Below are 27,524 nucleotides of genomic sequence, written 5' to 3'. Positions count from 1 at the left end.
ACATTTCAGTTAGCTGTCCTTGCTGAACACCATCATATATTAGACGATTTTAACTAGATAGTAATCTTGAAGTGCTGGACAAAGGTTCGCTATCCATACACTAAATTTGAGAAAACAGGTTTCTTTGTCCAACTATATGGCCATTGAATACAATAAGAGCACAATTTCAGCTTTCCTGCAAAACTTACTATTCTGTATCTAGTCTCATGGTACAGCACCCTGCTGCAATTGTCTGACAAAACTTACTGCCTGAGAACTGCAATTTTATACATGAACACTCAAGCATACACATATATATGTCATTTTTTTATATATCTCATATTTGTTCAGATAGACTTGAAAACAGAAGTCTCCAGTGTTTTAACACTTGAAGAATAATTAAAGGAACATATATATCTTATTACCCACATTTCACTACTTCAAAACCGATGTTGTGCTTTTCTGGGACCTAGCATTTAATATATGAATGCTTGGAGTCAGCTTTCTCTGCATTATAGTCAACATGCACAAATATATTGCTATCTTTCATTGACACCATGTCAGTTTTATGATTACAAATCATCCATTCGCATGTGTTCTGCTCAAAAGTACTCATGTTTTAATGGGCCTCCATCATACATGAAGCCTTCATCTAGGAACTGACAAGTTTCAAAACTGATGTTATATTTCTTGCAGAAGTAGAGACTCCAGAGCTCTGATTTAGCACGCTCAGTCTGGAACAGCAAATGACAGGAGCAGATAAACCATTCCCTGCTTATTGCTGTATGCAACTCCCAGCTTTATCTCTGGCCAGGCTGACCCAAGGACCTGGGGATGTAGAAGGAATTTTGAGTTTTTCAGATAAATGGCTTAAATTTTTTCATTCTTTGTGGAACAGGATATTATTTTAATTTATTATGAAGCACAGTAGCAATGAACAATATTCATGATTTGTAAGCTGAGAAGACAATACAAGTTACATTTTCATAAGGACAAAATATTTTTTCCAGTTGGGTACATTTGTGATGCTACTGTAATGCATTTTAATGGACTCAAGCTCTAAAATTAAAAGTTCTGAAAACTCATTTTAGGCATGCAAAATGAATTCCCTATAAAACGCACAGGCTTTTGGTAGAATATGAATATCAAAGATACATGGAGAGACCTGTTAAATCATTTTCTGATCATTTTTTCTTTTCACTATGTGAGCATATAAAATAAGGAAAAATATAGAAATTGTGTAGAAACTCTATAGAACAACAGAAAAAGAAAACGTTGGATAGGAGAAAAGCTCTTCCAGGAATTAAATAAGATGCAGAAACTGTGATTAGAAAAAAGTATTTCAGAAAGTTGCTTTAATTTGCCTAATGCACTCTAAAAGTGATCTAACAGGGTCATGGCAGTAGTAGCCAGGAGGGGAGAAAAATGAACTCTCATAAATCATGAGAATGAATAGAGAAAATGAACCATATTGAGATTATATCCTAATCTAACTGTAGAAAAATTATGCTTGTCCTAATATTCTTCATTTGCCTGAGGATTTCACAGTATAATAATGTAGACTGTAATATCTTCAAGGAATTTCAAGCATATGGATCCAATGAAGATGCAGTTCTCAGATATCTTACCAAGGTTGTGCATTCCCTCTGTAATTATCCTCACAGTTTTGATTGGTGGTGTTTTTTAATCATTATTATTATTATTATTATTATTAATATATGTATGTATTTTATAGTGAATTTGTATGGAACACATGCCCTCTAAGAGGCCTTAACATTAATTTTTCCAAGACTCACAGACTTTTTGTATTTAGGTTTCAGGCCCATGACTAAGGGACTGGAAAATCTTTTATATGAGATGCTGAGAGAGCTGGCACTGTTCTGCCTGGAGAACAGAAGGCTCAGATGTCAATCACACATCATCATGTGTGTACATACCTGATGGGAGGCAACAAAGAAGAAGGAGCTAAGCTCTTTTTGGTAGTGCCCACTGTTAGGAGAAAAGGTAATAGGCATGAAGTAAAACAAACAAACAAACAAACAAAACACCAATAAATTAAATCTGAATACAACAAAGCACTTTTTTTAACTCTAAGGGTAGTCAAAGACTGGCATAGATTGCTCAGGGAGTTTGTGGATTCTTCACCTGCAGAGATATTCAGATGTGGCAGAACACGGTCCTGTGCAACCTGCTCCAGGTGACTGCTTGAGCACGGGAACCGGACAAGGTGATCTCAAGATCTCCTTGCCAATCTAAACAATTCTGTAATTCTGTGAATCTTTTTGTATTTGTTTCAGGGTATTTACAATACATGACTGTTTTCCTAGATGTACCAGTCTAGGTTTGCCTTCCCTAATGACTTCCACAGCCAACAAGGTTAAGAGCCAAGCTCTGTAAGCAAGTAGTCTGGTTCCTGAGGGCTAGATAGGAGCTCACCTTCTTCTCTACTCCACTGTGTTTCCCAATTCTGCATCATTCTGATGAGAACTTATTGTAGTATGGGTCTTCCTGCTTTATTTCATTTGCCAAGGTTTTCTTCATAGTAAAACAAGTCCAAGGTAGGGCACATTGGTACTAATACGAACTCAGGAAAAAGCTAAATTGCACTGTTCAGTCTTGAAAGCTCAGAAATGTTCTTGGGCCCTCCCAGCTTACATGCAGAATTTACAAGACTCACTGACTAAAGCCTGTGACATTCAGCTGATTTAAAAGACGTGAAATCTTCCCTTGTCTCAGTTCCTGATGTGACCATGATCTGAGGTTGTGCATGTCTGTAAAAGGTCATAATTTCCTCCAAATCCAGCCCTTGTTTATGGAGAAATACAAAATTTTGTGTTAGTCCAGTGTCCTTTTTGGGCTCTGTAAAATCTCCAATATCCTTAATTTGGACTGTGCTTGGAATAAATAGAAATTACTGAAGGATGAAAGAATTCAGGAATTTCTGAGTTCTGCAGATTGACACATGGATGTAATATTGCCCTGAGATTATCCTCTTGATTTAAGCACTGTGGACACCTTTGTAGTCAATAAGAGAGTGCAATCTTATTTTTGCTTTTTTCTTACGCAATTCAGAAACCCTTCTATAGAAATGTTACTAAACAGCTTTTTTAATATAGTGCATTATTCTTGCACAAACATCTTCATTTACCATGTTTTGTTGTTTTTTTTTTTTGTTGTTGTTTTGTTTTGTTTATAAGGAAAGAGGCACACTTATTTGATTTGAAGTTTTTTACATAAGAGCAGTGTTCTTTGAAACTCACCCATACTGTCACAGCCACAGATCCATGAGCCACAGGTCCACCACCTACCAGAAACTCTGGATCTCAATTACATACATGGATACTTTGCTAGTATAAATAGAATTTCAACTATTAATTCATGTCTTTCATGGGAGAAAAAATAATATATATATACGCATTTATACATATATATATATACACACTAGCAGTTTTTCATAAGTTCTAAACTACATGTTATTGTTTACTTACGGCTATAAAATCATATCACTTATGCAACAGGCTTTCCTGCTCCCATTCCCCTTCTGAGTTGTCTATTTCTTGTTCTGCACTTTAAACATATTTCCTGTTAGTCATAAAATAGTCAGCAATCATCATACACAGCTCTTAACAGCAATGATGTGTTTCCAACTCTGAAGAGTAAGAGCCTGTAGACCAGGTACATAATCATCATAAATGCCTATTGTGAAGCAGTTCAATAAATTCAATTTACTTCTTTTTTAAAACTATTGCAACAAAATATACTTAATTACTAGCAGAAGTGAAAGCAGACAACTTTTCTGCCTATTTATGAAAATATTTTGGTTTTGTTTTGAGGAAAATGCTATATTATAGAGCAAAGGGGAAAGCAAATCTTATTTAGGAAAAAAAAAAAAGGAAGGGAAGGGAAGGGAAGGGAAGGGAAGGGAAGGGAAGGGAAGGGAAGGGAAGGGAAGGGAAGGGAAGGGAAGGGAAGGGAAGGGAAGGGAAGGGAAGGGAAGGGAAGGGAAGGGAAGGGAAGGGAAGGGAAGGGAAGGGAAGGGAAGGGAAGGGAAGGGAAGGGAAGGGAAGGGAAGGGAAGGGAAGGGAAGGGAAGGGAAGGGAAGGGAAGGGAAGGGAAGGGAAAAAGAAAAGAAAGGAAATATCAGGCCTTTGAAAAATGTTTGCAGGTTCCCAGAGAGACAGTTTCTGATTTTTTTATGACTACCAGAAACTCACAAAGAATAAGGATAGGAGTCATGGCCTTAAATGTAACGTTGAGTAAATATAAATTATCAGAGGAAATGTGACATGTAAAGACACCTGGCAGGTACAGTAAAAATGCCAGTGATTATGCAGAACAACCACCCTAAACACACCAGCAGTCCTGATGAAAAGAACATGCTAGACAGTGGAATATTCACTCCCATGAGAGTCTGAAAACTAAGGTGTGTTGGAGGTGAGTAAGTGCCAGCTCAGATCTAACCCCAGGCCCACTGTCTGTAACTCGGGCAAGGACAGCCTTGACTGTCTTTTAAACAACAGCACTGTAAATTACATAGAACTCCCCTCTCTTTTCTGCATTGTACAACGTGCAGATACTGGGCAATTATCACCACTCCTTGCTTTTTGATAGGACTTGAAATTGAGAACTGAACTAACAACTCCAGTCAAGTGGTCATTTCAAAAGACAAAAAGCCTATTTAAAGGCTGAAATATGTCTGCTATGTATCTTAAAAGGTGAACGCGTGCATATTTGTTTTAAATATTGCTTGATGACTTCAGAACATGTGATACAATCAGCAAACTAGTTCCTATCCTACAGATACACATTATATTTTGCTCTTAACAAGCTAAACATATTCCTGCTCAGACCTGTAACATGGGTGGTAAGGCACAGACATTAGCACAACAGTTCTGGATACTCGGGGAACACAAAGACAACTGATTGCAGAAAGTGGATAGTCTCATGTACTCTTGTACCTGAAATTATTGTCACCAGATTATTCCTCCTGTTGTCTTAAAAGGACAGTACAAATCTAGTACTTCCTTATCACTGGTTCTGAAGTTGAATTTCCTGCATTTCTGTATACATTTTATCATTGTTGGAAAGAGAACACAGAACTCAATAGACTGTTGCCTTTATCCAGTTGTACTGGGGGTCTGGCTGGGATGGAGTTAACATTCCCATACAGTGGGGAGTTAACAGCCCATACAGTGCTGTTCTCTACACCTGGAGATAGAGCATCGGTATCACACCAGTGTTGTGTCTATCTCTGAGCTGTGCTGGAACAACACCAAGACTCCCTCCAACCACCACAGAGCTGGTGGTGGGCAAGAGGTGGGTAGGGGACATCACCAGGGCAGCTGACATAAACCAGCTAAAGGGATCTTCTATAGCGTGTGGTGTCACACTCAGCCATAAAAGGTGGGAAAGGGGAAGGAGTGGGGGGGCTCTTGTTGCGAACCACTGTGTGTATTGAGGCCCTGCTTCCCAGGACATGACCAAATATTGCTCACTGATGGGAAGAATACTTTTTTTTTTTTTTTTCTCTCTGTGTTTCCATGCAGCCTTTGCTTTTTTTTTTTTTTTTTTTTTTTTTTTTTCCTCTTCCTTTACCTTTTAATTAAATTATCCTTATCTCAACTTTTAGCTATTTTTTCTTTCCAGCATACTTTCTCCTCCCCCTCTTCTGAGGAGGAGGAGGTGTAAGAGAGTGGTTGTTGTGGAGTTCAAGTACCCAGCAGGGTAAAAAAAACACACCAGCAGGGCCACCTTCTATTCTTAGCACTAATTAATGGGATTTTTGGTCCACAAACCCCACTGCAAGAGTTAATACACATCCTTGTTCTCAATAACCCAAACACCCCAATTTCCAGTCTAGACCTTCCTGTAACCTCTTCTTGTGGCTGCACTTTGTTTGTTAAAAGGTCCTTCCCCTCTAACATCTATTTCTAGAAATGCCTCTTGCATCCCATGATTGCATTTACTGTTCTGCTACTGGCTGAAATTCCTCCAGTGACCAAGGTGATCTCATGATCAGGTGATCTTATGATCAGTGATTAAATAGCCTGTTTGTTCTTCTGTCAAGTCTAACTGATGACCTCCTGAGGTGGAAAATAAGTTCTTGGGGTTGGTACATAAGTGCATGACCCCAAATTTCATATTATTTATTTATTTATTTTTCTTCCCATTGACATTACTCCAGCCCTCCAGGCCATTTCTTTTTCTGTGGTATTACAGCACAATCTGTCCTGTATTGACAACATCTCCAACCCTTGTGCCATCAGTATATTTCATTATTACACTCCTACTTATTGTGTCAAGGTCAGGAATGGAAATATTAATAATTCCCCGTGCAGTTTCAATTCAAACATTTTCATGAAGTCCAGGAAAATTAAATCTGTCAGAATTCCCTTGAGAAAATCCATTGATTTTCTCTTGATAAGAAAAAAATCTATTCTCTTATCGGCGAAATGTCTAATTAATGATATCATGTTAGCCTAATGAAATCTAAATTAGACACCAGAGAAGTCTGTATGGGAGCCAGCAGAAGGATCATAACTCTGTATTTTTAATTTGATTGAGATCCTATCTGAAAAGATTCCCAATGATCTCAGAAGGAATGCAGTGAAATTTATATCATGATGATTGATGACACCTTTAATATAAAAACTACATCCAACACATAAATTAAGTCCTAAATATTATTTGTCAGTCTTCTTAAAATTCATGATTAAACTTCTTTTCCAAAGTTGGTGGTTTTTTTTTGTTTGTTTGTTTTTGTTTGTTTGTTGTTTTTTGTTTGTTTGTTTGTTTTTTTTTAATATAATACTACTTCCAATTTTTGAGTCTGTGAAAGGCACCTTGATTGCAACTTTAGGATTTTCTCAAATGTAGAAAGGCAGTGATGGCTTATTTTTCCAGTGCAACTCAGTTTTGACCTATTCACATGCCTCCAGGAAACATAAAAAAATAAAATAAAAACAAATACAGTTAAATGTTTTAGAGCTGTGTGAGTGTGAGATACAGTTAGGCACATGCAGAACTTTTGAGGTGCTAGGGAAAAAGGGCATTTTATAAATAATTAAATACCATGCTAAATGTTGCCATCATATTGAAATTTCACGAGAAAGGTCATTTCACATAGTGATTGTTGCTCTAGAGATTTTATATAAGTGGTCTGTACTATTGTAATTGTACTGAAATGAGAGTACATCCACTGAGATTATGATGGATGAAGGAATTACACATGTTGTGTATTCATTCAGCTCTGTCCTACTGCAGCCTCCTCGTAAGAGAATAAATGCTCTATATGTCATTTCAAGACTGAAGCATGGATGATGGATACGTGGACATGTTTCAAGCTTGAAAAAAAAATATATATATATATAAAAATATAAATATAAATAAAAATAAAAAATAAATAAAAATTAAAAAAAAAAAAAAAAAAAAAAGAAAACACATCAGGAAATAACTGAATGGACTGGAAAGGACTCTGTTTTTGAGGACAGTTTGAGAAGGGAGATTTTTATTTCAGGGAACTATTTAGACTCTGGGATGCACTTTGAGAGTTAAATAACAGTTGTGGCAAAGACCCCTCTCCTTGGTTAGGCAAGCACAAACATTTATTCCAGCTGAAGAGGCTGATGAAAGTATCCTGTTCTTTGGCAGGATACAAATTAAGCTACTGGTGCTGGGTTCTCTGAAGGCACACCAAGAATTATTCAGCTAGAAAACCTCTTGCTGAATGCAGCTGTCTGACAAAGCAGGATTTCATGCAGCAAGCTTGTTACACCTGAGTTTAGGGTTTGCAGGAACTATTTACTTGTAGCTGATATTCATATTACATGGTGTAGGCAGTAGCTGATAAAAAAGCATGTTTCTTCTCTGTCTAGAACGTGTTTTGAGTCACATAAGTGCTCAGGCTAGTGTCCTCTTTTTTAAAACACTTTCCATAGCACATTTTCAGCAAGGTATCTTTCACTCTGAAACTATATCCAGAGTCTACATTCATTAACCTTCCAAGCATGCCACAAGGTTCATCTTTTCATCCCACAGGGATTTGGGAAGATTGAAAGCTACTGGGTTCAAAGAAATTTTACTTGAGCAAGCAACACTTCTATTTCTGAAAAATCTCAAGGAGATTTTATTTACATTTAATTGCATTTAAAATAATAATCATCATCATTTTTATGTCATTTTAATTTGTTAAGCAGCATCTATAGCACTGTCTGATATTTTACAGATGTACAGAGACTTCACATACCCTGAGTTACAGCTTGTGGAGGCAGGGAATTGATGGTATTTTAACTATCTGTATACAAGCACCATTGTGTGCTGGTGTCTTTAAACAGATAAGAAATTTTTACTATCCTTTGAACAAGAAGGCACCTTGCAACACCCAACAATTCCGTGCTGCACTTTCCACTCTGCTTTCCATAATGACCAGTTATTCTTTTTCCTTTTTGTGACTTCTTCCCTGTGATCATGTTTAGGCAGATTCCCTTTTAAATTATGAGACAACCTCTCTGAAAGAAACACGGTCTTTTCAACAGTTGCTGCCTACATTGCTAAAAAATAAAACTATGAATACCAGCCAAAAGCTAGAGAGCAGTTCTGCAGTGCTTTGGACCCAGCAACAGCACAAAGGAGCAAAGGATAGAAACACCCAAAGCTCATACTTCGGAGGACATTCCCACCATGTAGCAATAATGAGTCACAGTGAAGCAAAAGCCATCTGTTCATCTGGACACAGATACCACATGTCAGTTAACAGGAAACATTTCCACTGAAGACTCTAACTGAAATGTTAATCTCCCTGCATAGACAAACTCCCAGCATTTCAGATCCTGTAGTCTGCAAATGGGGAACACCAAGGCTTCTTTTCGCCTTTCTTTGCCTGGCTTACCTTTTTTGAAACCAGGCTTGTCAGGCAAGGGATATTTGGATGCATCTATCTATAAAGCTTGGCTAGTACCATGAGGTGTCCAATTAATGAGTCTAACCGTCCCCATCAAAAACTAAGCATTCAAAGCCAGCAACACACAGCATCCCCAAATTTCAGCCAGAGGCAGTGCTCTGGAAGCCCTTTGGCAGCAGCACCTTCCCACTCCTTCTTTCCCTCCCCACTACTGCACGACTCAGCCAAGTTGGGACCCCTCTTAATTCTGGGACAGTGCCACATTAGTTCTTTCCCCCTAAAGATTCCCCACCTATCAGCTATTGAAGAAGCTGGGGAAAGTGCCTCATAATTAATACATTACATCTTGAAACAATTAACTTCAGAAATACATTTTGTAAAGGGACCAATCAACACTAACGAAAGTCATGTTTAACTAAGCTTTTTAGAACGGGGATTGTCATTTTGTGTGTGTTCCTGCCACACGTAATACAAGGGGATTCAGCATTGCTGTGGCCTTCAGGTGTTATCACAACAAAAAGAATGCAAAATAATAACTATATAAGAAGAAAACCCTTAATTTCCTAGCATGGCTGCTTATGGAGTCATCGTATTTCAACTCCCTTGACGACTATACAGTTTGGGTCATCACTGTATAAATGTTTAGCTCCATTGGAGCAACACACATGTGCTGGATGGGTGGGTAATTTATTTCACGTGTGTAATGTTTTGGATCAAATTATTTCCACATTCATTTTGATGGATTAGGTTTCAGGTGGATAAGAACCAAAAAAATCAGATAAACTCTAAAAGACCCTGCAGTATGGAGGACATTCTTAATAATGTAATTTAGAGTGAGAAAACACCTCTTCTAATAAAATTAGATTTAATACATGTAGGCATGCAGATAAAATAAATATCTCAAAACACTGTTTTTCTCAAAGAACCATCAGCATTCTTTGAAACAAGAGAATGATTTTGTATTAAATCAGCCGATACTGAAAAGATCATCTGATTAAAGATTTTATCCCTCAAGTTAAAGCAACAAGGCAATGTACTTGTTTCAAAGAATTTAATTTTTTATTTCCACCATGCCTCTGAAATCCACGATTTCTAAACTAATGCCAAATAAGATTTAAAAAAAAAAAATAAAAAAATCCTCCCACAAATTAAGTTCATAAAATGCAAGAGCATGGAAAAGATCTAGAAACAAATATTTGGGCTTTTGTGCATGCTTACTAACTGAATTGTTTGCCCCTAGAAAACAGCAAATAACCTGGAGCATCTAAATCTTAAAAGTGCTCAGTTAAAGCAAAACATTTTTATTTGGAAAAAATAATTTAGGAAATCTCTAAAAATGTCTTCAAATTTTGGGGATAGAAGGATTAGATACAAATGGCAGGTAAGGAAAACAAAGAACACTGTGTAATTAAAAAATGCTAATGTTGATTCCACCACCAGGTGAAAATCACATAGCATTCACGTCTAAAGAAGACAAGCAAGCTTTCCTGAAGGTATCTTGAAGAAAACTGCCTATCTCCTGGGATGGGGGGGGGGGGGGGGGAGAAGAAAGGCTTTCAAAGGCTTGTGAAATTGCCAGCAGGAAACAAGGAAATGAAATGACCACCACAGATAAGAACTCCATCAGGTTTTAAATGTATAGGAATAGGGTTAACACTTTGGTTGTTATTCAAAAGCAAGTGAAAGATGAGCTTATGATAAGCTTGGATTAGGACTCAGAAGATCTGAGTTCATTTCTTGGCTCTGCCATAATCTCTTTTTGTGATTTTTGGGCCAAAGCTTACATTTGGCATAGACCAAAGAAAGGAAGCAGTATCCTCTTTGTCTAGTTAGGGAACTGAGACCCAGAGATAATAGTTGCCAAGGATTCACAACTTTTTATAGGCATTTATATTTCCAATAAATTTCCCTGCAGAGAAAGGTGACTAACCGAGAGCTGAGAGCTACCTTTGTGGGTCTGATCCTCCAATTACTTCTGTGTTTCTATTTCCTCATTATAGCATTCTAATAATAAATCCTTTCTCCTATACCTCAAACAAAAGCTAGTTTGTGTGTGTTTTTCTTTTTTTTTTTTTTCTTTTTTTTTTTTTCTTCTCACTACACTGGGATATAAACTCTCATTTTACACAGTCACTTATACATTTCTAACAACTTCACAGTCTCATAGCAAGGAGCCAAGAAGCTTCTATGAATCAACCAGTAACTAGTTATTATGTGTGTATATATGTATATATATACCCATTCATCTCAAATACTTACAGAGTAAATCTCCTTATCTTATTATTGTTGTCATCCAAGTGCACAATAGCAATAATGACAATAATGTGACTATACGGATGGGGTCTGTCTTGGGGCTTACAAAGCAAATAATAAGTTCACAATTTCCCATGAAATGGGCTATGTTCTGACACTGACTGGGATTGAACCCAGAGCACTTCAGTGGAAACTCAGGATGACTTCATCACAGTCACTTGTTTTTCATTTCCTTTCCCCCCAGATCTTCGGAAGCTACTAGAGTTACACTGATGTGAATGGGTTCTGAATCCTGCCCATTGGCAACAGTTACTCAAAACAGGAAATGGGATATTTCAAATAACAATAGGTGGGAACAGTGAGTAAAGGTTCACTATGTGGTAACGGTGCTGACTCTTTAACGACTATGTTTATTTCCTTGTGTCCCAAAGAAGGGTAAGGTACTGAAAGGCCACAGTTCATTTTGCTCTTGAATGTGTATGTATGTCTGCATGTTTATCAGATGCTGTATCCAACTTTGCAGCTGAGGGGAAAAAAATAGCTCTGTCTCCCACTTCTCATCATAAGGAGACACAATTGCCATGGCACCGAAGGAACAAGTCAAGCTGCAAGGGCCAAAAGGATCATCCCATGTAGTGTTAATAGGGAAGCTCCCCATTGTTGCGGCAACAAGTTAGGTGTTTTGCTTTCCTCCCATGCACCACAGACAGGGGTACTGTAACATAGAGAGAAACCCTTTATAAACCTTTACAAAACCCACATAATACACATGGCACAAAGTCAAAGCAGAGATGCTGTGAGTTGGAAAAGAGATCCTGGGCCATGCAGTTCATTCCGAGCAAAGGCCTACCACTCTTGGCTGAGGCCTCTATACAACTCCTTGCCTAGTCTTGCCTTAACTAATTCTTAGGAAAGGCAGTTTCACAACCACTCCAAGCATGTCATTCCTACACTAATTGGCATTACTGCTTAGAAATATTTCTTTGCATTCTTCTGTGAAAGTTTGCAGTTATAATCAAACTCTATACACTTTTATTCATCCTCACTTGGACAGAAACTGGCAGCAAGACAGTCCAGATTATTTCATCATTAGTCCTCCAGTCTCTTGCTCCACAAAATGATTGGTACATGTTGGGTTCCTTTTCTCACAACTTCCAAAACTTCACAGAATCACAGAATGGCTCAGGTTGGAAGGGACCTTAAAGATCATCCAGTTCCAACCCCACTGTCATCGGCAGGGATGCCACCCACTACATCGGGTTGCCCAGGGTCTCTTCCAACCTGGCCTTGAACACCTCCAGGGATGGGGCATCCACTGCTTCTCTGGGCAACCTGTTCCAGTGCCTCACCACCCTCATAATTTAGGATTTCTTCCTAACACCTTATATAAACCTGCCCTCTTTTAGTTTAAAGCCATTCACCCTTGTCCTATCACTACACTCTCTGACAAAGAGTCCCTTCCCAGCTTTTCTGTAGGCCCCCTTTAGATACTGCAAGGCCACTGCAAGGTCTCCCCAGAGCCTTCTCTTCCCCAGGCTGAACAACCCCAGCTCTCTCAGTCTCTCTTCATAGCAGAGTGCTCTAGCCCTCTGATCATCTTTGTGGCCCTCCTCTGGACCCGCTCTAATAGCCCCACGTCCTTCTTGTGCTGGGGCCCCACACCTGGATGCAGAACTCCAAGTTGGGCCTCACAAGGGCAGAGCAGAGGGGGACAATCACCTCCCTCATCCTTCTGGCCACCCCTCTGTTGATGCAGCCCAGGACACAGGTGGCCTTCTGGGCTACAAGCACACACTGCTGGCTCATGAAGGGCTGCTCTCAATGAGTTCTTCTCCCAGTCTGTACTCATGTCTGGGATTGCCCCAACCCAGGTGCAAAACCTTGCACTTGGACTTACTGAACCGCATTAGGTTCACATAGGCCCACTTCTCAAGCTTGTCTGCACAATTTGTCTGATTTAAGTTTCCAGCACAATGCACCATTAAATAATGGTCACTAATTAGCAATGGAGAAAAGGAAGAGATGGTCATAAGAAAATGACAAAATGTCCAGCAACACAATCTTTTTCCCTCTATCTCAAACTGCTACTTTTACCTCTAAACTGCAATTTCTGACCCTCCACCTGGGGAATCAGTCAGTAATTTCCTGACAGCAGCCAGTGACTTGGTGTTCAACAAGTCCTAGTTGCTTGTTACTTCTTATGAGCACACACAACCTAAAATCAAAGACTTTCCTAAAGATGTTGTGCAAAGAGTGTGCTTTTCTTTTTCGCTCATATTTAGAAAGAAATATTTGAAAATCTGTCTTTATTTACTTATCTATTTATCTATTTATTTAAGATTAGAAATTCGGGTCTTGTAAATCATGGGAAACTTTATGGATGGCTACAGAAACAGTCATCCTAAAATTCAGATACCGCAAAAACAAAAAGTGCCAACTTTTTGAAGTGCAATTTGTATTTACTCTGGATAGGACTTAAGCTTTTAAATACTTTAAAGACCCACAAATGATATTTGCCATATTAGAAAACACAAACCACCTATTCAAACGAGACTTGTAACTACAACTAATATTGCTGTGTACTGCTAAGTGGACTGTTCACTGATCCTCCTCTGGAAATAGGGTCTCATACTTTGCTAATGCTCTCACCTAAGAAAAAGGTGAAAGTAAGCATACTTTCTGCATAAATATGCAACTATGCATCAGGGAGGAAAAAGAACTATTTAAAGCAGAAAAACAACACTGACCCGTGAAATAAGCAAAATAACCCGGCTATGAATAGGCCTGGAATTAGGGAACCACCACCAGTAATTACAGCACTGCCAGTATTGCCTTTCCAGTGTCTGCTACGGGAGCAGGAAGTGTACCTGTCTTCAAAATGAAGGTGTGCATACTCAAGGAAGACACTCTGTGGTACACCTGCATGAAGAAGGATCATCTGTTGGTATCTTTTATTCTAACACTGTTTCTGGGTGCTGATGGGGATCACAGGCCAGTTCTTTCTCAACAACTGTTTATTCACATCTGGGAGTATAAAATAAAAACAGGTGCTTAAAGACATGCACTCCAAGCCTCCATAGCAGGTGAAATATTGCATAGTTCTGGGTTTGGTATGACAAGTGAAATGGGAAAAAAAAAAAAAAAAAAAAAAAAAAGCAAACAAAAAGAAAAAACATGTAACGATTTATTTTTGACTTTTAACTTAGTTGTGGGTCACTGGTTCATGTTCTATTCACATTAGCTAATAACAACGTTTTTTCCCCTCTGTTCTGTTTAATCCTTTACCAGTACTTGTAGGGCAACACCTCACCTCTTCTAACTATCTTCTGTCTGCTGTACAAGTTACATTTACCAAAATTATTCCATATTGTATTTTTGTCATTATTTCTTTTTAATTCTTTTAGTTTTCATTCTATGCCAGCTCATGTTCTGAAATGTAATACTCTAATACTGCTTCTGCCAGAGTGACAGATCAGGAATCACCCTACTTGCTTGCCTACTCATAACAGTTCTATTTATATATCCTCAAAGAGCATTTACTTTATCTGTGGTAGAATCACATTGCATGCTAGTTTTCGATTTAGCAACTTACCACCTCGGAAGCAGATCATTTCAAGTAGTGTTCTCTGCTAACTGACAATGCTTTCATGCACTTGACACTCTCTCTCTCTTTTCCCCCAAATAAAGTCCATTTATCCTAATCAAACCACAAGCTATTGATTCCTGCCCATTCCATCTAAACTCCCTGCATCTGCCTGCACATGAAACATTTTCAGGAGGTTTTCTCCTCTTCTTTCTGTAAGCCCTGAATACGGTACAGAGATAATGTGCCCTCTAAAAATGCACGAATATTCTCAGAACAGAACAGGTGCTCCCCCTGCCTCACACAGAGCTCAGCCCACCTGGAAAACACCGTCTGTCGCCTGCTATGCTGGCTAGCATATTTTCCAGGAACATTCCACTGGCCCCAACAAAGCGGTTACTACAGAGGAGTGGTGGGGCATTTAATGTGGTAATATAGATTTTCAGACAGAACCTTATTAAAATTAATGAGCCAAAAGAAAAAAATTAAAGCACACAGGGCTTTTTTTTTTTTTTTTTTTCTTACATGTATTTGTAAATCAATGACCTTACGGGGATAAATTGGCTGATTATCCTAACTTGTGGACGGTCCTACTTAAAAGCCATTGTGCAAGACAGAACGCTGGCATCTGGAGTAATCCTCTATAATCCATACCAATTTTGGCCACTTTTATAAGTGACCTAGATCATAAATAGTTAAAAACGCTTTATATAGCCTTATTCCTTCCCTATCTGTTCAGTACAGGCACTTCAACCTCCTTCACCACGACCAACAATGAAGAGCCTTCTGACCTAAATCAGGTTGCCGCTGTCCCTAGTTGGCACATCTAAACAAAGAGGTGTGGTCCCAAGGGAGCAACTGATTTGAGTACGTCTGTTTGTTTGTTTGACCTAGAACATGTTTTCATTTAAGGTTTTCAAGGCAAATTCCACCCTGGCTCATGATTCAAAAAATCCCAGTGGTATAAAATGGTTATTTGAAACTTTACTCCTATGGAGAGATTGACGAAAGTCATTAGGACCAAATTATGTTTGTAAGTATTCCCACTAGTTCAATCATTCATTTTGGGGTCTATGAAAATTTGTCCTCATGGTTATTATCCACAAAAGACCACAATAAATTCTCTTCAATTCACACTCTTTTTCTTCATCCTGGCTTCTATTGGCACAAATACCTTTCCCCTCGATTTATATTCCATGCAACAGTCTCCCAAACAACAGCATTTTATTGACTCATCATTTAATTTTAATTCCAGATAAAAATATACTGGGTAAAAACACTATGTCTGTTTACTTCACTCTGCACAGTCTTACCCATTCTTTCTTATCTGGAGTTGACTTCAGTTTACACTTTTTGTTATTTAAGACTAAAATTTGTTAACACAGTTATAACCTAGAACTAACATGTCCAGTGATAAATGTTTTTTGTTGTTGTTGTTTTTGTTTTTTTAATGGCCATAAATAGTGGCCTAATCTAAGACAGGTTGTAACTTAAAGAGCTTTTACTGCAATTTTGTCACATCTATGTCATGGTTTCCTTTGATTTGCTTATTTTTTTTCCTCTGACAATCTTAATCCAGCCCAACCAAACACAGGCTGGCAGACGCGCAAAAAAAAAAAATCACTTGTCAACTAAAAATGAATTTTATTAAAGGACTTTTTCTTTTTCATATTGCATCTCCACCGATTTACATTTGGTATCCTCAGTTGTCCTTCACCGTGAGGTACTGTCCTTTCAAAGATAACTACCAAATAAGACCCTTATGCTTCAAATTCCACATGGGCACAATAAACCTCATCCAGACCCCTTAGGAGTTGAGAACCCTGTTACACGAAACATAGCTAAAACCAGGCAAACTTAAAATAAAAGGGTAAACAAAAGCGTGGATAATGACTGTCACTTTGTTTGAAACTGAAATCTTATTCAGAAAGGGAGCAGGTCACCTATACAAACACTAAGGATTTCCAGAGTAATGCTACCAGATTGTATTTGTCTGGAACCCACATGGCAACTCAGGCCACAAAATACTTCACTCTACAGAACTAAAAGTAGGCTCAAGTTAGGTGTGTAGCTAATATTTTTAAGACTTCTTTTTCCTTCTATGTTTTTCTTTGAAGGATTGGGTTTTGGAAACAAGTAGACAAAACTATCTGTTGTCTGCAAGGTAACATTGGAAATATATTCAAAGGTTTGGCCCTCTGAAGCCAAGTAAAGAATTATTAATTACTAAGTGAATGTAGTTCTCTGGATTTGTATGTTTTGAGTCTTCAACACCAGCTTGTGTTTCTGAACATGCAATAATGCTATAACGAACCTTTAGCTTTTTTTTTTTTCCATAGACAAGGGGAAACTCAAGCAGACACACCAGCAGTATGCTTACAAAATGGACATATTAACAGTTTGCAAAGGGCTAGAGGATGGAAAATTAGACTTCGACATTTTGACTCCTACAATCACTACTTTTCAGAAGACAGTGGGCAGAACAAACTTTAAATACGTTAGCTGCCATTTGTAAGTAACAGAGAAAAGTGTGGAGATGGAAATAACTGAGAAGAGATTACGATGGAAACATCAGCGGAAAATTAGAAGTCCTTCAGTAAAAGCAAGACATTAGGAGTGTTTGTTCCATGCCCTGGACACTCCTTTGGAAAGCTAACCACAGAAAATGTTTTTCCATTGTACAAAGACAGCCATATCACCGACGAGCTGTGTTAGGAATGAGAATGCTATGATACACACCAAAACAGGGTTTTTGCTGGATGTAAATGCTGCATGAAGTGATGCCTTGAGCCGCCGGCCAGGAGGGCAGGCATGAGGAGAGGTGTGAGCGCAGTTCCCACTACACTTCCAGACCCTTCACTCGATCGAGGGTCTCCCCAAAACCTTAACCCCCAAGCCCATAGGGACCTCATGACCCTGCCTGCTATGGGCACCCTCTGCTCCCAGCCTCGCAGGGAGACGACATGGCGGCTGCCCAGAGCGAACCAGGGCACCCTGACACCGCGGTGAGGCCCCCCCAGGCCTCCCGTCCCCTTCTGCCCCACAGAGCGCAGCGGCCACCTCACGGCCACCCTACGCGGGTGGCTCCGCAGCGCCCTCGGCGCCCGCCGCCGGCAGCGCAGAGAGCAGCGGCCTCCTTCTCCCCTCCCCCGCGCGCTGCCTGCTCCCCGAGCACACACCTCCCCTCCCGAAAACACCGCCGCTTCCCCGCTTTATATACCCTGCTAAAAATAGCCTGCCGCCCAGCACTCCAATCAGGAGGGGACGAATTTCGAATCGGGCCAATGGCGGGAGCCGTCACGGCCGGGCTCGGTCACGCCAGGAGGAGCCGCGATGCCTGCCGGGCTCCGATTGGGCGGCTCTGACATCATTGGCACGCGGGGCTCAGGGCGCGCGGCGGGGATTGGTGGGGGGCGAGCGGGCGGCGTCACAGGATCACGAGGGGCGGGGAGGCGGAGGGCGGGGGGGGGGGAGCAGGAGGAGGAGAACGGGGAGGGAGGGGGAGAGAGGAGGGGGGGCGGGCGCGGGGGGGGGCGGGGGCGGCGGCGCGGCCGGGCCGGGCTTTGAGCGGGGAAGTTTTGCAGGGGGCTGCATTCGCAGCAGCGCCGTGTTTGCAAATATTGAGCCCGCTCCTGCGCCAGGGTCCTCCGCCGGCCGCCTCGGGAAAGCCGTCCTTTGCCTTTGCCGTGCGATTAAACTTTGCATGAAACTTCGGGTCTTTTTTCCTCCCTAAGCTCCTCAAGGAATTAATATATATATATATATATATCTGCATATATATAAAATATTTTTTATTTTTTTATTTTTTAATATTTTTTTTTTCTTCTTCTCTGGAAGGAAGAGGGGGGGGGGGGCTTGGAAACTGAGAACTGAGGTTTTTGACACCCCCCCGGCACACCCCCGTCGCACATAAAGGAGGCATCTCTCGTGGTGTTTTTGGTAACCAGCAGTGACTTTTGTTGTTGCAACTTGAGCCATGGATGTGCTCCCCATGTGCAGCATCTTCCAGGAACTCCAGATTGTGCACGACACGGGGTACTTCTCAGCCTTGCCGTCCCTGGAGGAATATTGGCAACAGGTAAAACGAGGATGTCGATGTTGTTGTTGTTGTTGTCGTATTTTTTTTTTTTAAAGCCGTATTAAAGGATGAGCGGATTGAAAGAGGAGGAAAAAAAAAAAAAAAAAAAAAAAAAACAACCAAGTGTCAGCGGCGAGTTTGGGGAGATCTGAGCACAAATACCTAGCGACGTTTGGAAGCAGGTGTTTCGCTTTTAAATAACACGGCGGTTTTTTGATTTTTTGATTTTTGATTTTTATTTTTTTTCCATTTTTTTGAGAGTCCCGAGGTGAAGGCGAGGAGCTGCCCGTATCCTTGCCCGGCCTCGCAGCTCCCCGGTCCCTCGGCTCCGCACCGGGTCCGGGCAAAAGTTTTGCTCCGGTGCCGGCTCCGGGCTCCGCAGCTGGGTCTTGTCAGCCCAGCTCTCCGCCTCGGCCACGGGCTGCCTTTCCACTTCGGCTGTTTTTATTATTGTTATGCATTATTTCCTAGCGATGATGGAAAAAACCATCCACGGGTGTACATGCACATCGGTACACATATATATATATATATAATGTATACATATATGTATATAATGGAGCTGTTTCCCAGCGCAGGGAGCTTTGCAGAGTTGTCAGTCATATGACAGCGCTCCCCTTGTGCTAATTGCCTTGGTGGGGAAGGAGGAAGAACGGAGGCTCCTTCCCTTTAATGGACATATTTCGTTGCCTTTTTTCCTTCCCCTCCTTTCTCGCCCTAATCCGCTCCGAGCGGGGGGCTCCGCTGACAGCCCCACTCCGGGGGGCGACGGGGACCACGGCCGGTACCTGCCGGCGGGGCGAAGGAGCCTACCCAAGAAGGTCGGAAAAACAAAGATGCAAAGTGCTACAGCCTTCACATGCCTCCTCATTGTATGCAATCACCCCCCCCCCCTTTTTATTTTATTTTATTATTATTTTTCCTTCCCTCCCCCCTTCCCCTTTCAAAGAGGCAGCCTCATAGTACGTGATTGAAATGGAGCTAAGTAGTTTCCTTCAGGCATTTGGGTTTTTGGCAAGGGGCCAGCCCTCTTTCCCAGTAGCCTTCAGAGGCATTTAAACTCGGGGAGAGAGAGAGAGAGAGAGAGAGAGAGGTTCGCTCCGGTTCCCATCACTATAATCTACATAATGAGGAATTTAAATTAGCCAGGAATATTAAAGTTTAACAAGATCTTAATAAATGCTTCCTCCCCCCCCCACCTTCCCCTTCTGTTTTCTCAGAAGATCAATACACTATTGTGTCGTCCCTATCAAAAACCCTTTTTTGTTGTCAACATGCATTGCAAACGAGTTATCTAATTACAGGCAAATACCTAAATGCCGTGTGCAGCGCCGGGCTTGTTTTCGTCTTGTTTTGTTGTTTTTGTGTTGTTTTCTCTTCCCCCCCCCCCCCCCATTTTTACCCTCGCTCCTGGCCTGGTCACAACATGTGACCCAGTTTACTGGGGGAGACAGGAGGCAGATGGGAAGGGGCTGTGAGGGGAATGTGTGGCATTTGGGATCAGGTTTTGCTACCGGGCTGGGAAGGGATGATCTTGCTAAAATAAGTAGAGTTTGGTATGGAAACTTGGTGTGTCTTTTTTTTCCTGTGTAATGCTTCCATATGGATCGTTTCCTATAGTGGAAAGAATAATCCCAAAACATCAGCTTGTTGCCATAACAGTTCGTACCCTTTTTTGTTCTCCTCTGCAAATGGCTAGAAAGTCAGCAGGGTAATTGAAATTGAAAACCGCAGCTTCACCCATTTAGGGTGGTTTTGTTTTTTGTTTTGTTTCGTTTCATGGAGTGGAGAGGAATGCGGCTGGGGGGGGAAGTGGTCCATGTACTGTTGCATGTATATTTGAACAGAGTACTTTCTTGGCAGATGGACAGGATTTTAAAAGGAAGTCTCCTTTGGCATTGCGTGAAAGAAAGCGAGCGATGACTCATACAGTTGCACTCTTGGCCAGTAGATAAAGTTCTTGTTCATTGTGGGACTCCCAGCAGGACCTCAGAGTAATTTCCCGTTTCGCATCCTATAGAATAGGACGTTTCTATTCGGGAACTTTTCTCTCCCCTCTCTTCTGTCGAAAAAGTTCCCCCCCTCGTTCCTCCAACCATGCAGGGGAGCAGCCTGAGCTATGTGGCGTGCATGCCAATATGCTTGGAAATGACATTCTTTGAAAGTCGAGCGTGCGGCGTTCTCATGCACAGGAAATGGGAGGACGTCTGCTGCTCCATTGATGGCCCCAGAAGACAGACCGGCAGCTCCGCAGCCATGCTGAAATGTGGCTTTGTTTTCTGACACGGCGTTCGGGCTTTAGCTGCCTGTCAGAGCACATTGTGTTCGCCTGGGTCCCTTCAGCCTCGTGTTTGTGTGAGGGAGATGCAAAACAACTTGACGTTAGGCAGGGCGCGAGAGTGAAGTGTACTTATTTGTTGTGGCTCTCTGTGGTCCCTTTTCAATGTCAGCCTGCTAAAACACAGATTTTTATGATGAGAGTGATGATAATTTGAGTGACTCATTAGAATGCTATTTTGCAAACCCAAGCTGACTTGCACCTTCAGCTGTGTTTGAACTCCTTCCCAGGTCTCAAGAAGCGTTTTCTTTTCATCGTAACAGTCACCTAGTTACGGCTGGAGAAGCCTTTAATTTGTTTTGAACCTAGAAACCTCAAATCGAACGTACTACATTCCTGCATGCTTTTTGAAGTGTAAAATACAATTGGGTTTATTTTGAGCAAGCTTGTAACTTTCCTCTTTTTTCTTCCTCTCTTTCACCTAGACGTGTTTGGAGCTGGAACGGTATCTTCAAAGCGAACCCTGTTACGTATCTGCATCTGAAATCAAATTTGATAGCCAAGAGGATCTCTGGACCAAAATTATTTTGGCACGTGAGAAAAAGGAGGAATCTGAACTGAAGAGCACGTGTGTGCCAAAAGAGGACAGCCCTACTAGTCAGAACTTAGAGACCAACAGTTTGAATTCTGACGTGAGCAGTGAATCTTCGGACAGCTCCGAGGAGCTCTCGCCCACGACCAAGTTTACCTCTGACCCTATAAGCGATGTTTTAGCCAGTTCAGGAAACTTGAGTTCATCTGTCACTTCCACTCCCCCTTCGTCTCCTGAGCTGAGCAAGGAGCCTTCTTCTCAGCTATGGAATTGTACGCCGGGTGAGTTGCATTCACCGGGGAAAATTCGTACCGGTACCGCTGGAAAGACTGCAGAAAAAGGTACACCCGCCAATGGTGACACCTCGCCAGATGGCAGAAGGCGTGTTCACAGGTGTCACTTTAACGGTTGCAGGAAAGTTTACACCAAAAGTTCACATCTGAAAGCACATCAGCGCACTCATACAGGTTAGTAACTGAATGCTTGTTAAGAGTTGGCAAGTACGGCAGGGAATACCCCTGACGGTGGTGGTGTCACGGCCTTACACAATCGCTGGGTGGGAGCCCAGGTTTGGAGAGATGATGTAATAGTACAAGAGGCTTACCAGCATGGGCGACATCACTTCCTCATTCTCTTCGTAAGCTGGCTGAAGCCAAGGCAGTTGGCTGTGGAGGAGTCTGCTGTCACAGCAAATATGAGCCACTTGTTTAACTAGGCAATCCTTGGGAAACTGCAGAGGCATGTGGTCTTCAGGAGCACTCACTAGCCAAAAGAGATGCTACACCTCTGTTCACTGTTCACAATTTATTTCCAAAGCAAAAGCTAACTGAGACTTTCTTGAGAAGAAAGGAAAAAAAAAAAAAAAAAAAGGAACGGCATATCCAAAAGCTGGATGGATCGCAAAGTAGCATAAGAGCTTGTCTTCATGGTCCACTGGTCCACTGTACGTTGGGTCAATTCAGCCAGACATCCCAAGGCCTTGATTATATAAAGTACAGCTATAGTTGTAAATAATTTAACAGTTTTGTGTGCCCTTGTGTCAGCAAAAATCTTGGAAAGCCATGGTGCGTTGTAGTTCTTCTAACATATCTGCCTAATTGGACTTGCAAATGTATGATTGACTGTATAATTTTATCCCAAAATACTGAGTAACAGCATTTTATTGTTATGGAATCTGAATGGAAAAAAAATAATCCCGTGTGTTATTGGGAAAGTGAGAAAGGTAGACACTTCAGGGCTTCTATAAATATTTTATGGTTGAAGTAGCATGCTGATTTGCTTGCTTGAGTATTAATATTCAACATCATTTTATGACAGCAGTTAGATGTGTAGAGCTCTGCCTTGGCTCAGTAGTCATCGCTTAATGTGAGGAATTGGTTTGTCATTCTTGGTGTGCAAATCCAAAGACCTATGCAGTTTTTTTCCCCATGATGTGGAAGGAGAATTCACGGAAGAGATCCTGTTTTGACTCATGAGCTCAGCATTTTGTGGCTTTTATGGGAAGTCTGAGCAAGCTTGGATGCTCCCATTGTCAGGCAGAAGTCCGATAAAACGAGATTATTTTCAGAGGAAAGAACAACTTCCACTGAAACCATGGTGGTTGAGCAGACATAAATAGCTGCTGGCCTCAGAAGTATTGCAGAACTGTTGTCCTGGTGCTGTCTGGCTGAGAACGTTCCTGTGAATGGAAGTGGTATTTCTTGAATGCTGAAATAGCAATGTTCAAAGTGGTGTGCAGGCTTTTCCAAGAAAATGTAGCTCAGCAGAAAGAGGTTGCATGTTATACAGATGAGTGAGTGACAGAGGACTTTGATGCAATACAGTAGCCTAATTGCAACTGGGAGCCTAGCTGCGCTGTCTTTAATCACCTTCATGAGGTCCATGCTACCTGTTTGGGAGTCAGGGTGCTATTACAGATGAACAGGAATGGTACAAGGTTGTATTTCTTTGTTTCCTGAGAACCTGTTTAATCGCTTTTTTAAAAAAGAATGAGATTACTTGATGTACTGTTGCAGCACAATAGTTAAGTAGGAATCAGGTGGATGAAATCTGCCTTCTTTGCCTGCATGTTCTGAAGCATTCAGATATGTTAAATAAAATTGACTGTCTTTAGGGGGTGGAGGAGGTTTACATAGAAAATGAATGGGATAGCACCAATCTTCGTTTGAATGAAGTCGTGACTAACATATAATCTGCTTTCTTTGTAGGGGAAAAGCCTTACAGATGTTCATGGGAAGGGTGTGAGTGGCGTTTCGCAAGAAGTGATGAATTAACCAGACACTTCAGAAAGCACACTGGTGCCAAGCCTTTTAAATGTAGTCACTGTGACAGGTATGCGACTGAAATGCACCTTTTAAAATAGTTATTTTTAACACTTACTGGAAAGTGAGTCTAGGCTGCCTTTCACAAGGTTCATTTGTGAAGGAATCGCTTGGGGACACAATTGCATCTAGTATTTTTAAGGGATTATTATGTCTTCATAGTGGGGGAAAAAAATGTTTTACTAATCACCTGGATATAGTTTGTAGCTCGATGGTGCAGATTAGTGTTGTGAAATCCCCAGTGCTACCTGCAGAGCACCCAGGTGCCTGGAGACGCCTTGGGCACTCTGGTGTCTCTGGGATTGCCCCATCCCTCCTCCCCTGGCCACAGTATGGAACCACAGAGCACGGGGGGGCGGTCTCAACCTCACAAAATGTGCCATGAGTGTACCCAACCCTCATCTAACACAATGTCTTTCTCTTCCCTTGCAGGTGTTTTTCCAGGTCCGACCACCTGGCCCTTCACATGAAGAGACACCTCTGAGTGGGTCACGAGGTGAATCCTGTGGGCTAAGAGGCGTCAAGGTTGAAGAGCCTTGAGCAGAGGGATGCGTGTTCCAGCCAAAGCATGCCATTTTGCACCCTACCCAGTTGCCTCCAGGACCTCTCTTCCTTGAAGGTCTTTTGAGGGCTAATAAGTCATGTAAGAAACGGCATAGCAACCGCGGTGCGTGATGTTTGGGGTTTCCTGGACTCATACACTGGTATCTAACCTTCTGAGTGGCTCCTAAGCCTTTTGCCGTGAGCATGTGCACTGAGAATGTCAATGATTGGGCGACTGTGTGCTATGAGGATCTATTGATGACTGTATGCTGAGGCACATTTTTTTTCTTGTGGTTGTTTTATAACTGTAAGAGAAAAAAAATAGTCTGAATGTCTTGTATGTGAGGAATATCTCGTGAGATGGGACGACCACCAATCATTTCCAAGGGGTGGGGGGAGGGGTGTCTGCACCTTTTTCAAGGGAAAACTGAGAGGGGAAGGGGGGAATAAAAAGAGTCAGGATGCCAGAATGGAGATGGGGACCTCCCCGTTCCTGTGTGAGAGGAGCTTTAGGTGTCTGGTGCAGCTATTAAACGTGCAATGTGTCAAGTAGCTTGTTTTACTTGCTACAGAGCTCATTTGTAATCCATTGTATAAGCTGTGTATTTACAAATGTAACACAACTATAACTTTTCATTATAATACAAAGGTTATTGCATGGTTCTGGGGAACTATATGCTTTTCCATTCTTTAATCAGGACTGCAGTTTTGATTCCAGTTAAGAGCAGCTAAAATACAATTGGTCTAATGTTACATAATGTATGGAACATGAATAATTTTTTCTGTTGGGTGGATAAAACCACTATTGGTTAGAAACTGATTTTTCTCATGCAGCTAATTTTTCTCTTATTTATGCCTTGAGGACTAACTTCTGGTTTTCTAGCTGTTAATGCACTGTTGACCTTAATAATGGTGCCTTATGCAAGTGACCTTCTCTTGTAGAGGGTCTTATACAGGGGTATGGGTGATGCATGCTTTATTAAGGCTCTCTTTTCACCTGGCATTGTACTGTATCAAATGTATAATATGAGGGGAAAAAAAGGTTACTTCCAGGGTCCTCCTTCACAAAGACAAATATAGAGAAAAGTCATTCATGTCAGTACAGTATTTGTTTAACTTAGACAATTTGACTGTGTTACAGTATAATGCATATGCCAATTGAATACCTGACCAGTTCTGCCACCTTGAGACTTTTTTTATATTGACCTTGCACAACAACTGTGTATATACACACCCCAACTGTACTTAATATGTCAAGTTTTCATACATATTAAAGATACAGAAGTATTAAAAGATGTATTTGCTTAAAAGGCACAAGTTTCACATCTATATATCTAGCTATCTGTTGGTCATACAGAAAGAAACTATATTACTTTTTTTTTAAAAAGTGGGCAGAAAAATAATTGTGTATGTATATTTGTGTGTACAGTCTGTGTATGTGTGTATATATATAGATAATATATAAATATTTTTTTTAAAAGGAAAAAAAATTAGAACACATAGCTAGAAAATGCCACAGCCCGTCAAAATATCCCCTCCCCCCCAATATGATCATTAAGGAGACAAAGAAATGAAAGATACAATTATTAAAATCTAGCATTTTTAGAGGCTTTACCTTTAGTTTAATGCTATGCTAAAGGCTTTGTTGGCATTCAGTTCTTCTCAGATTGCTGACTGTGTTTTGTAGTTATTAGGTTGTCTGAAATAGCGTATCTGTGGCCATTTAAGAATGATATGAACCGAGTATTGGCATGCTAAAAGAATATTAGCTGTGTGCAGATGAAGTACACTCATATTTTGGCCTTCCGGCTTATGGGAGGACCTGTGAGTGAGCTAGTTGTTGTGGTGGTTGAGCTCTAATTTTGCATAGTTCAGCTAAAATAAAGACTGTTTTTTCCTAGAATAGAAATAGTCTGTCCAAAAGCAGTATTTTTTTTTTTAAACCAGCTCACTACAGTTGATGCAATGAAACACGTGATCTGTTTCTTTTTTTCTATTTATTATTGGTCTTGCTTACTATGCTAATATTTTGGTATATCTTCCTGGAAATGTATGTAGATAAGTGGTTTAGGAAAAAGTATATGCAAGTGATCTGGTTCTAAGGAACATGCAGGCTTAAATCATTCTCATTTCATTTTTGTTTTAAATTGCCTGAAAATGCACTTTTTTTTTCCCCCCTGAAACAAAAGGAGAAATGGATTTCTATTTAGGTGTTTTTGTTTTTTTTTTTTCTTTTTTTTTTAAACTCCTTGTTTGCAATGTCCTTGGTTTAGCCATATTTCTGAAAAATAAGAAAGTAAACAAAAGTGGAAAAAAAAATAACCCCAAACAAACAAAAAAAACATTAAACTTGCACTGGCTTGTCTCAATTGTGAAATACCATCAGACTTGTGTGGATGGGGTGGGGCTGTGTGCCATATGTCAAATGCCTGTAATTTTCTTAATAAGCAAGTACATTTTGTTCAGGTGATAACTGAGCCTCAATCAAGCTGAAAAATAAAAAATAAAAATAAAAAAAAAAAAAAACATTTTTGCTTGAAATTTAAGAAGAAAAAGTTTCTATTAGTGAAATTTCTTTTTTTGTTTTTGAAGCACCCTGTTATCTAAAGAATCTCTTTGTAAGATTTTTGTAAAAATTTTGTTTTACAAGATTTTATTTGAAATTGTTTTTTGCAAGATTGTTATATTTCTGTATGAATGTATTTTTTATTGGAATAACATAAAAAGAAATTCTTATCAGCATCATGTGTCTGGCTTCATCTTTCCCATCTCTGAAGGCATACATACCAATGTCAAATACTATGTTGATGCCTTCTCTTGAGCCATCTGATCTCACGTACAAATATCTTTGGGTCAGGTCACTTCATGGAAGACAAGCACTGGTGAGAAAATAACTTTGGCAGTAGGAACATATCTTCCATATCTGAAAAGCCGTTGTTGATTTAACTTCTGTTCTCAGCGGAGTAAATAGTTAACATGATTGTTACTACAAGACTGC

The 27,524-nt window shown here is 40.6% G+C and overlaps 1 protein-coding gene across 1 annotated transcript; it reads left to right on the top strand.

Moving 5' to 3' along the window:
* The first annotated feature begins 18,286 nt into the window (after positions 1-18,286).
* Positions 18,287-27,268, top strand: KLF6 (KLF transcription factor 6). The gene is made up of 4 exons (XM_084508461.1): positions 18,287-18,792; positions 21,556-22,129; positions 23,870-23,993; positions 24,416-27,268. The coding sequence occupies exons 1-4, from the start codon at positions 18,691-18,693 to the stop codon at positions 24,465-24,467; spliced, it is 852 nt and encodes a 283-aa protein (XP_084364587.1). The 5' UTR covers positions 18,287-18,690; the 3' UTR covers positions 24,468-27,268.
* Positions 27,269-27,524: the final 256 nt, after the last annotated feature.

This window comes from Aythya ferina (genome assembly GCF_964211825.1).
Source record: "Aythya ferina genome assembly, chromosome: 2".
Lineage (NCBI taxonomy): Eukaryota > Metazoa > Chordata > Aves > Anseriformes > Anatidae > Aythya > Aythya ferina.
The sequence above is the reverse complement of the archived record's forward strand: the minus strand, read 5'-3'. Positions and strand labels throughout refer to the sequence as shown.

Excerpts from the sequence above, each read along its gene's own strand:
- KLF6 (XM_084508461.1), top strand. The coding sequence starts at position 18,691 with ATGGATGTGCTCCCCATGTGCAGCATCTTCCAGGAACTCCAGATTGTG. Across the intron at positions 18,793-21,555 it reads TGGAGGAATATTGGCAACAG|ACGTGTTTGGAGCTGGAACG; the intron begins GTAAAACGAGGA and ends TCTTTCACCTAG. Across the intron at positions 22,130-23,869 it reads ACATCAGCGCACTCATACAG|GGGAAAAGCCTTACAGATGT; the intron begins GTTAGTAACTGA and ends CTTTCTTTGTAG.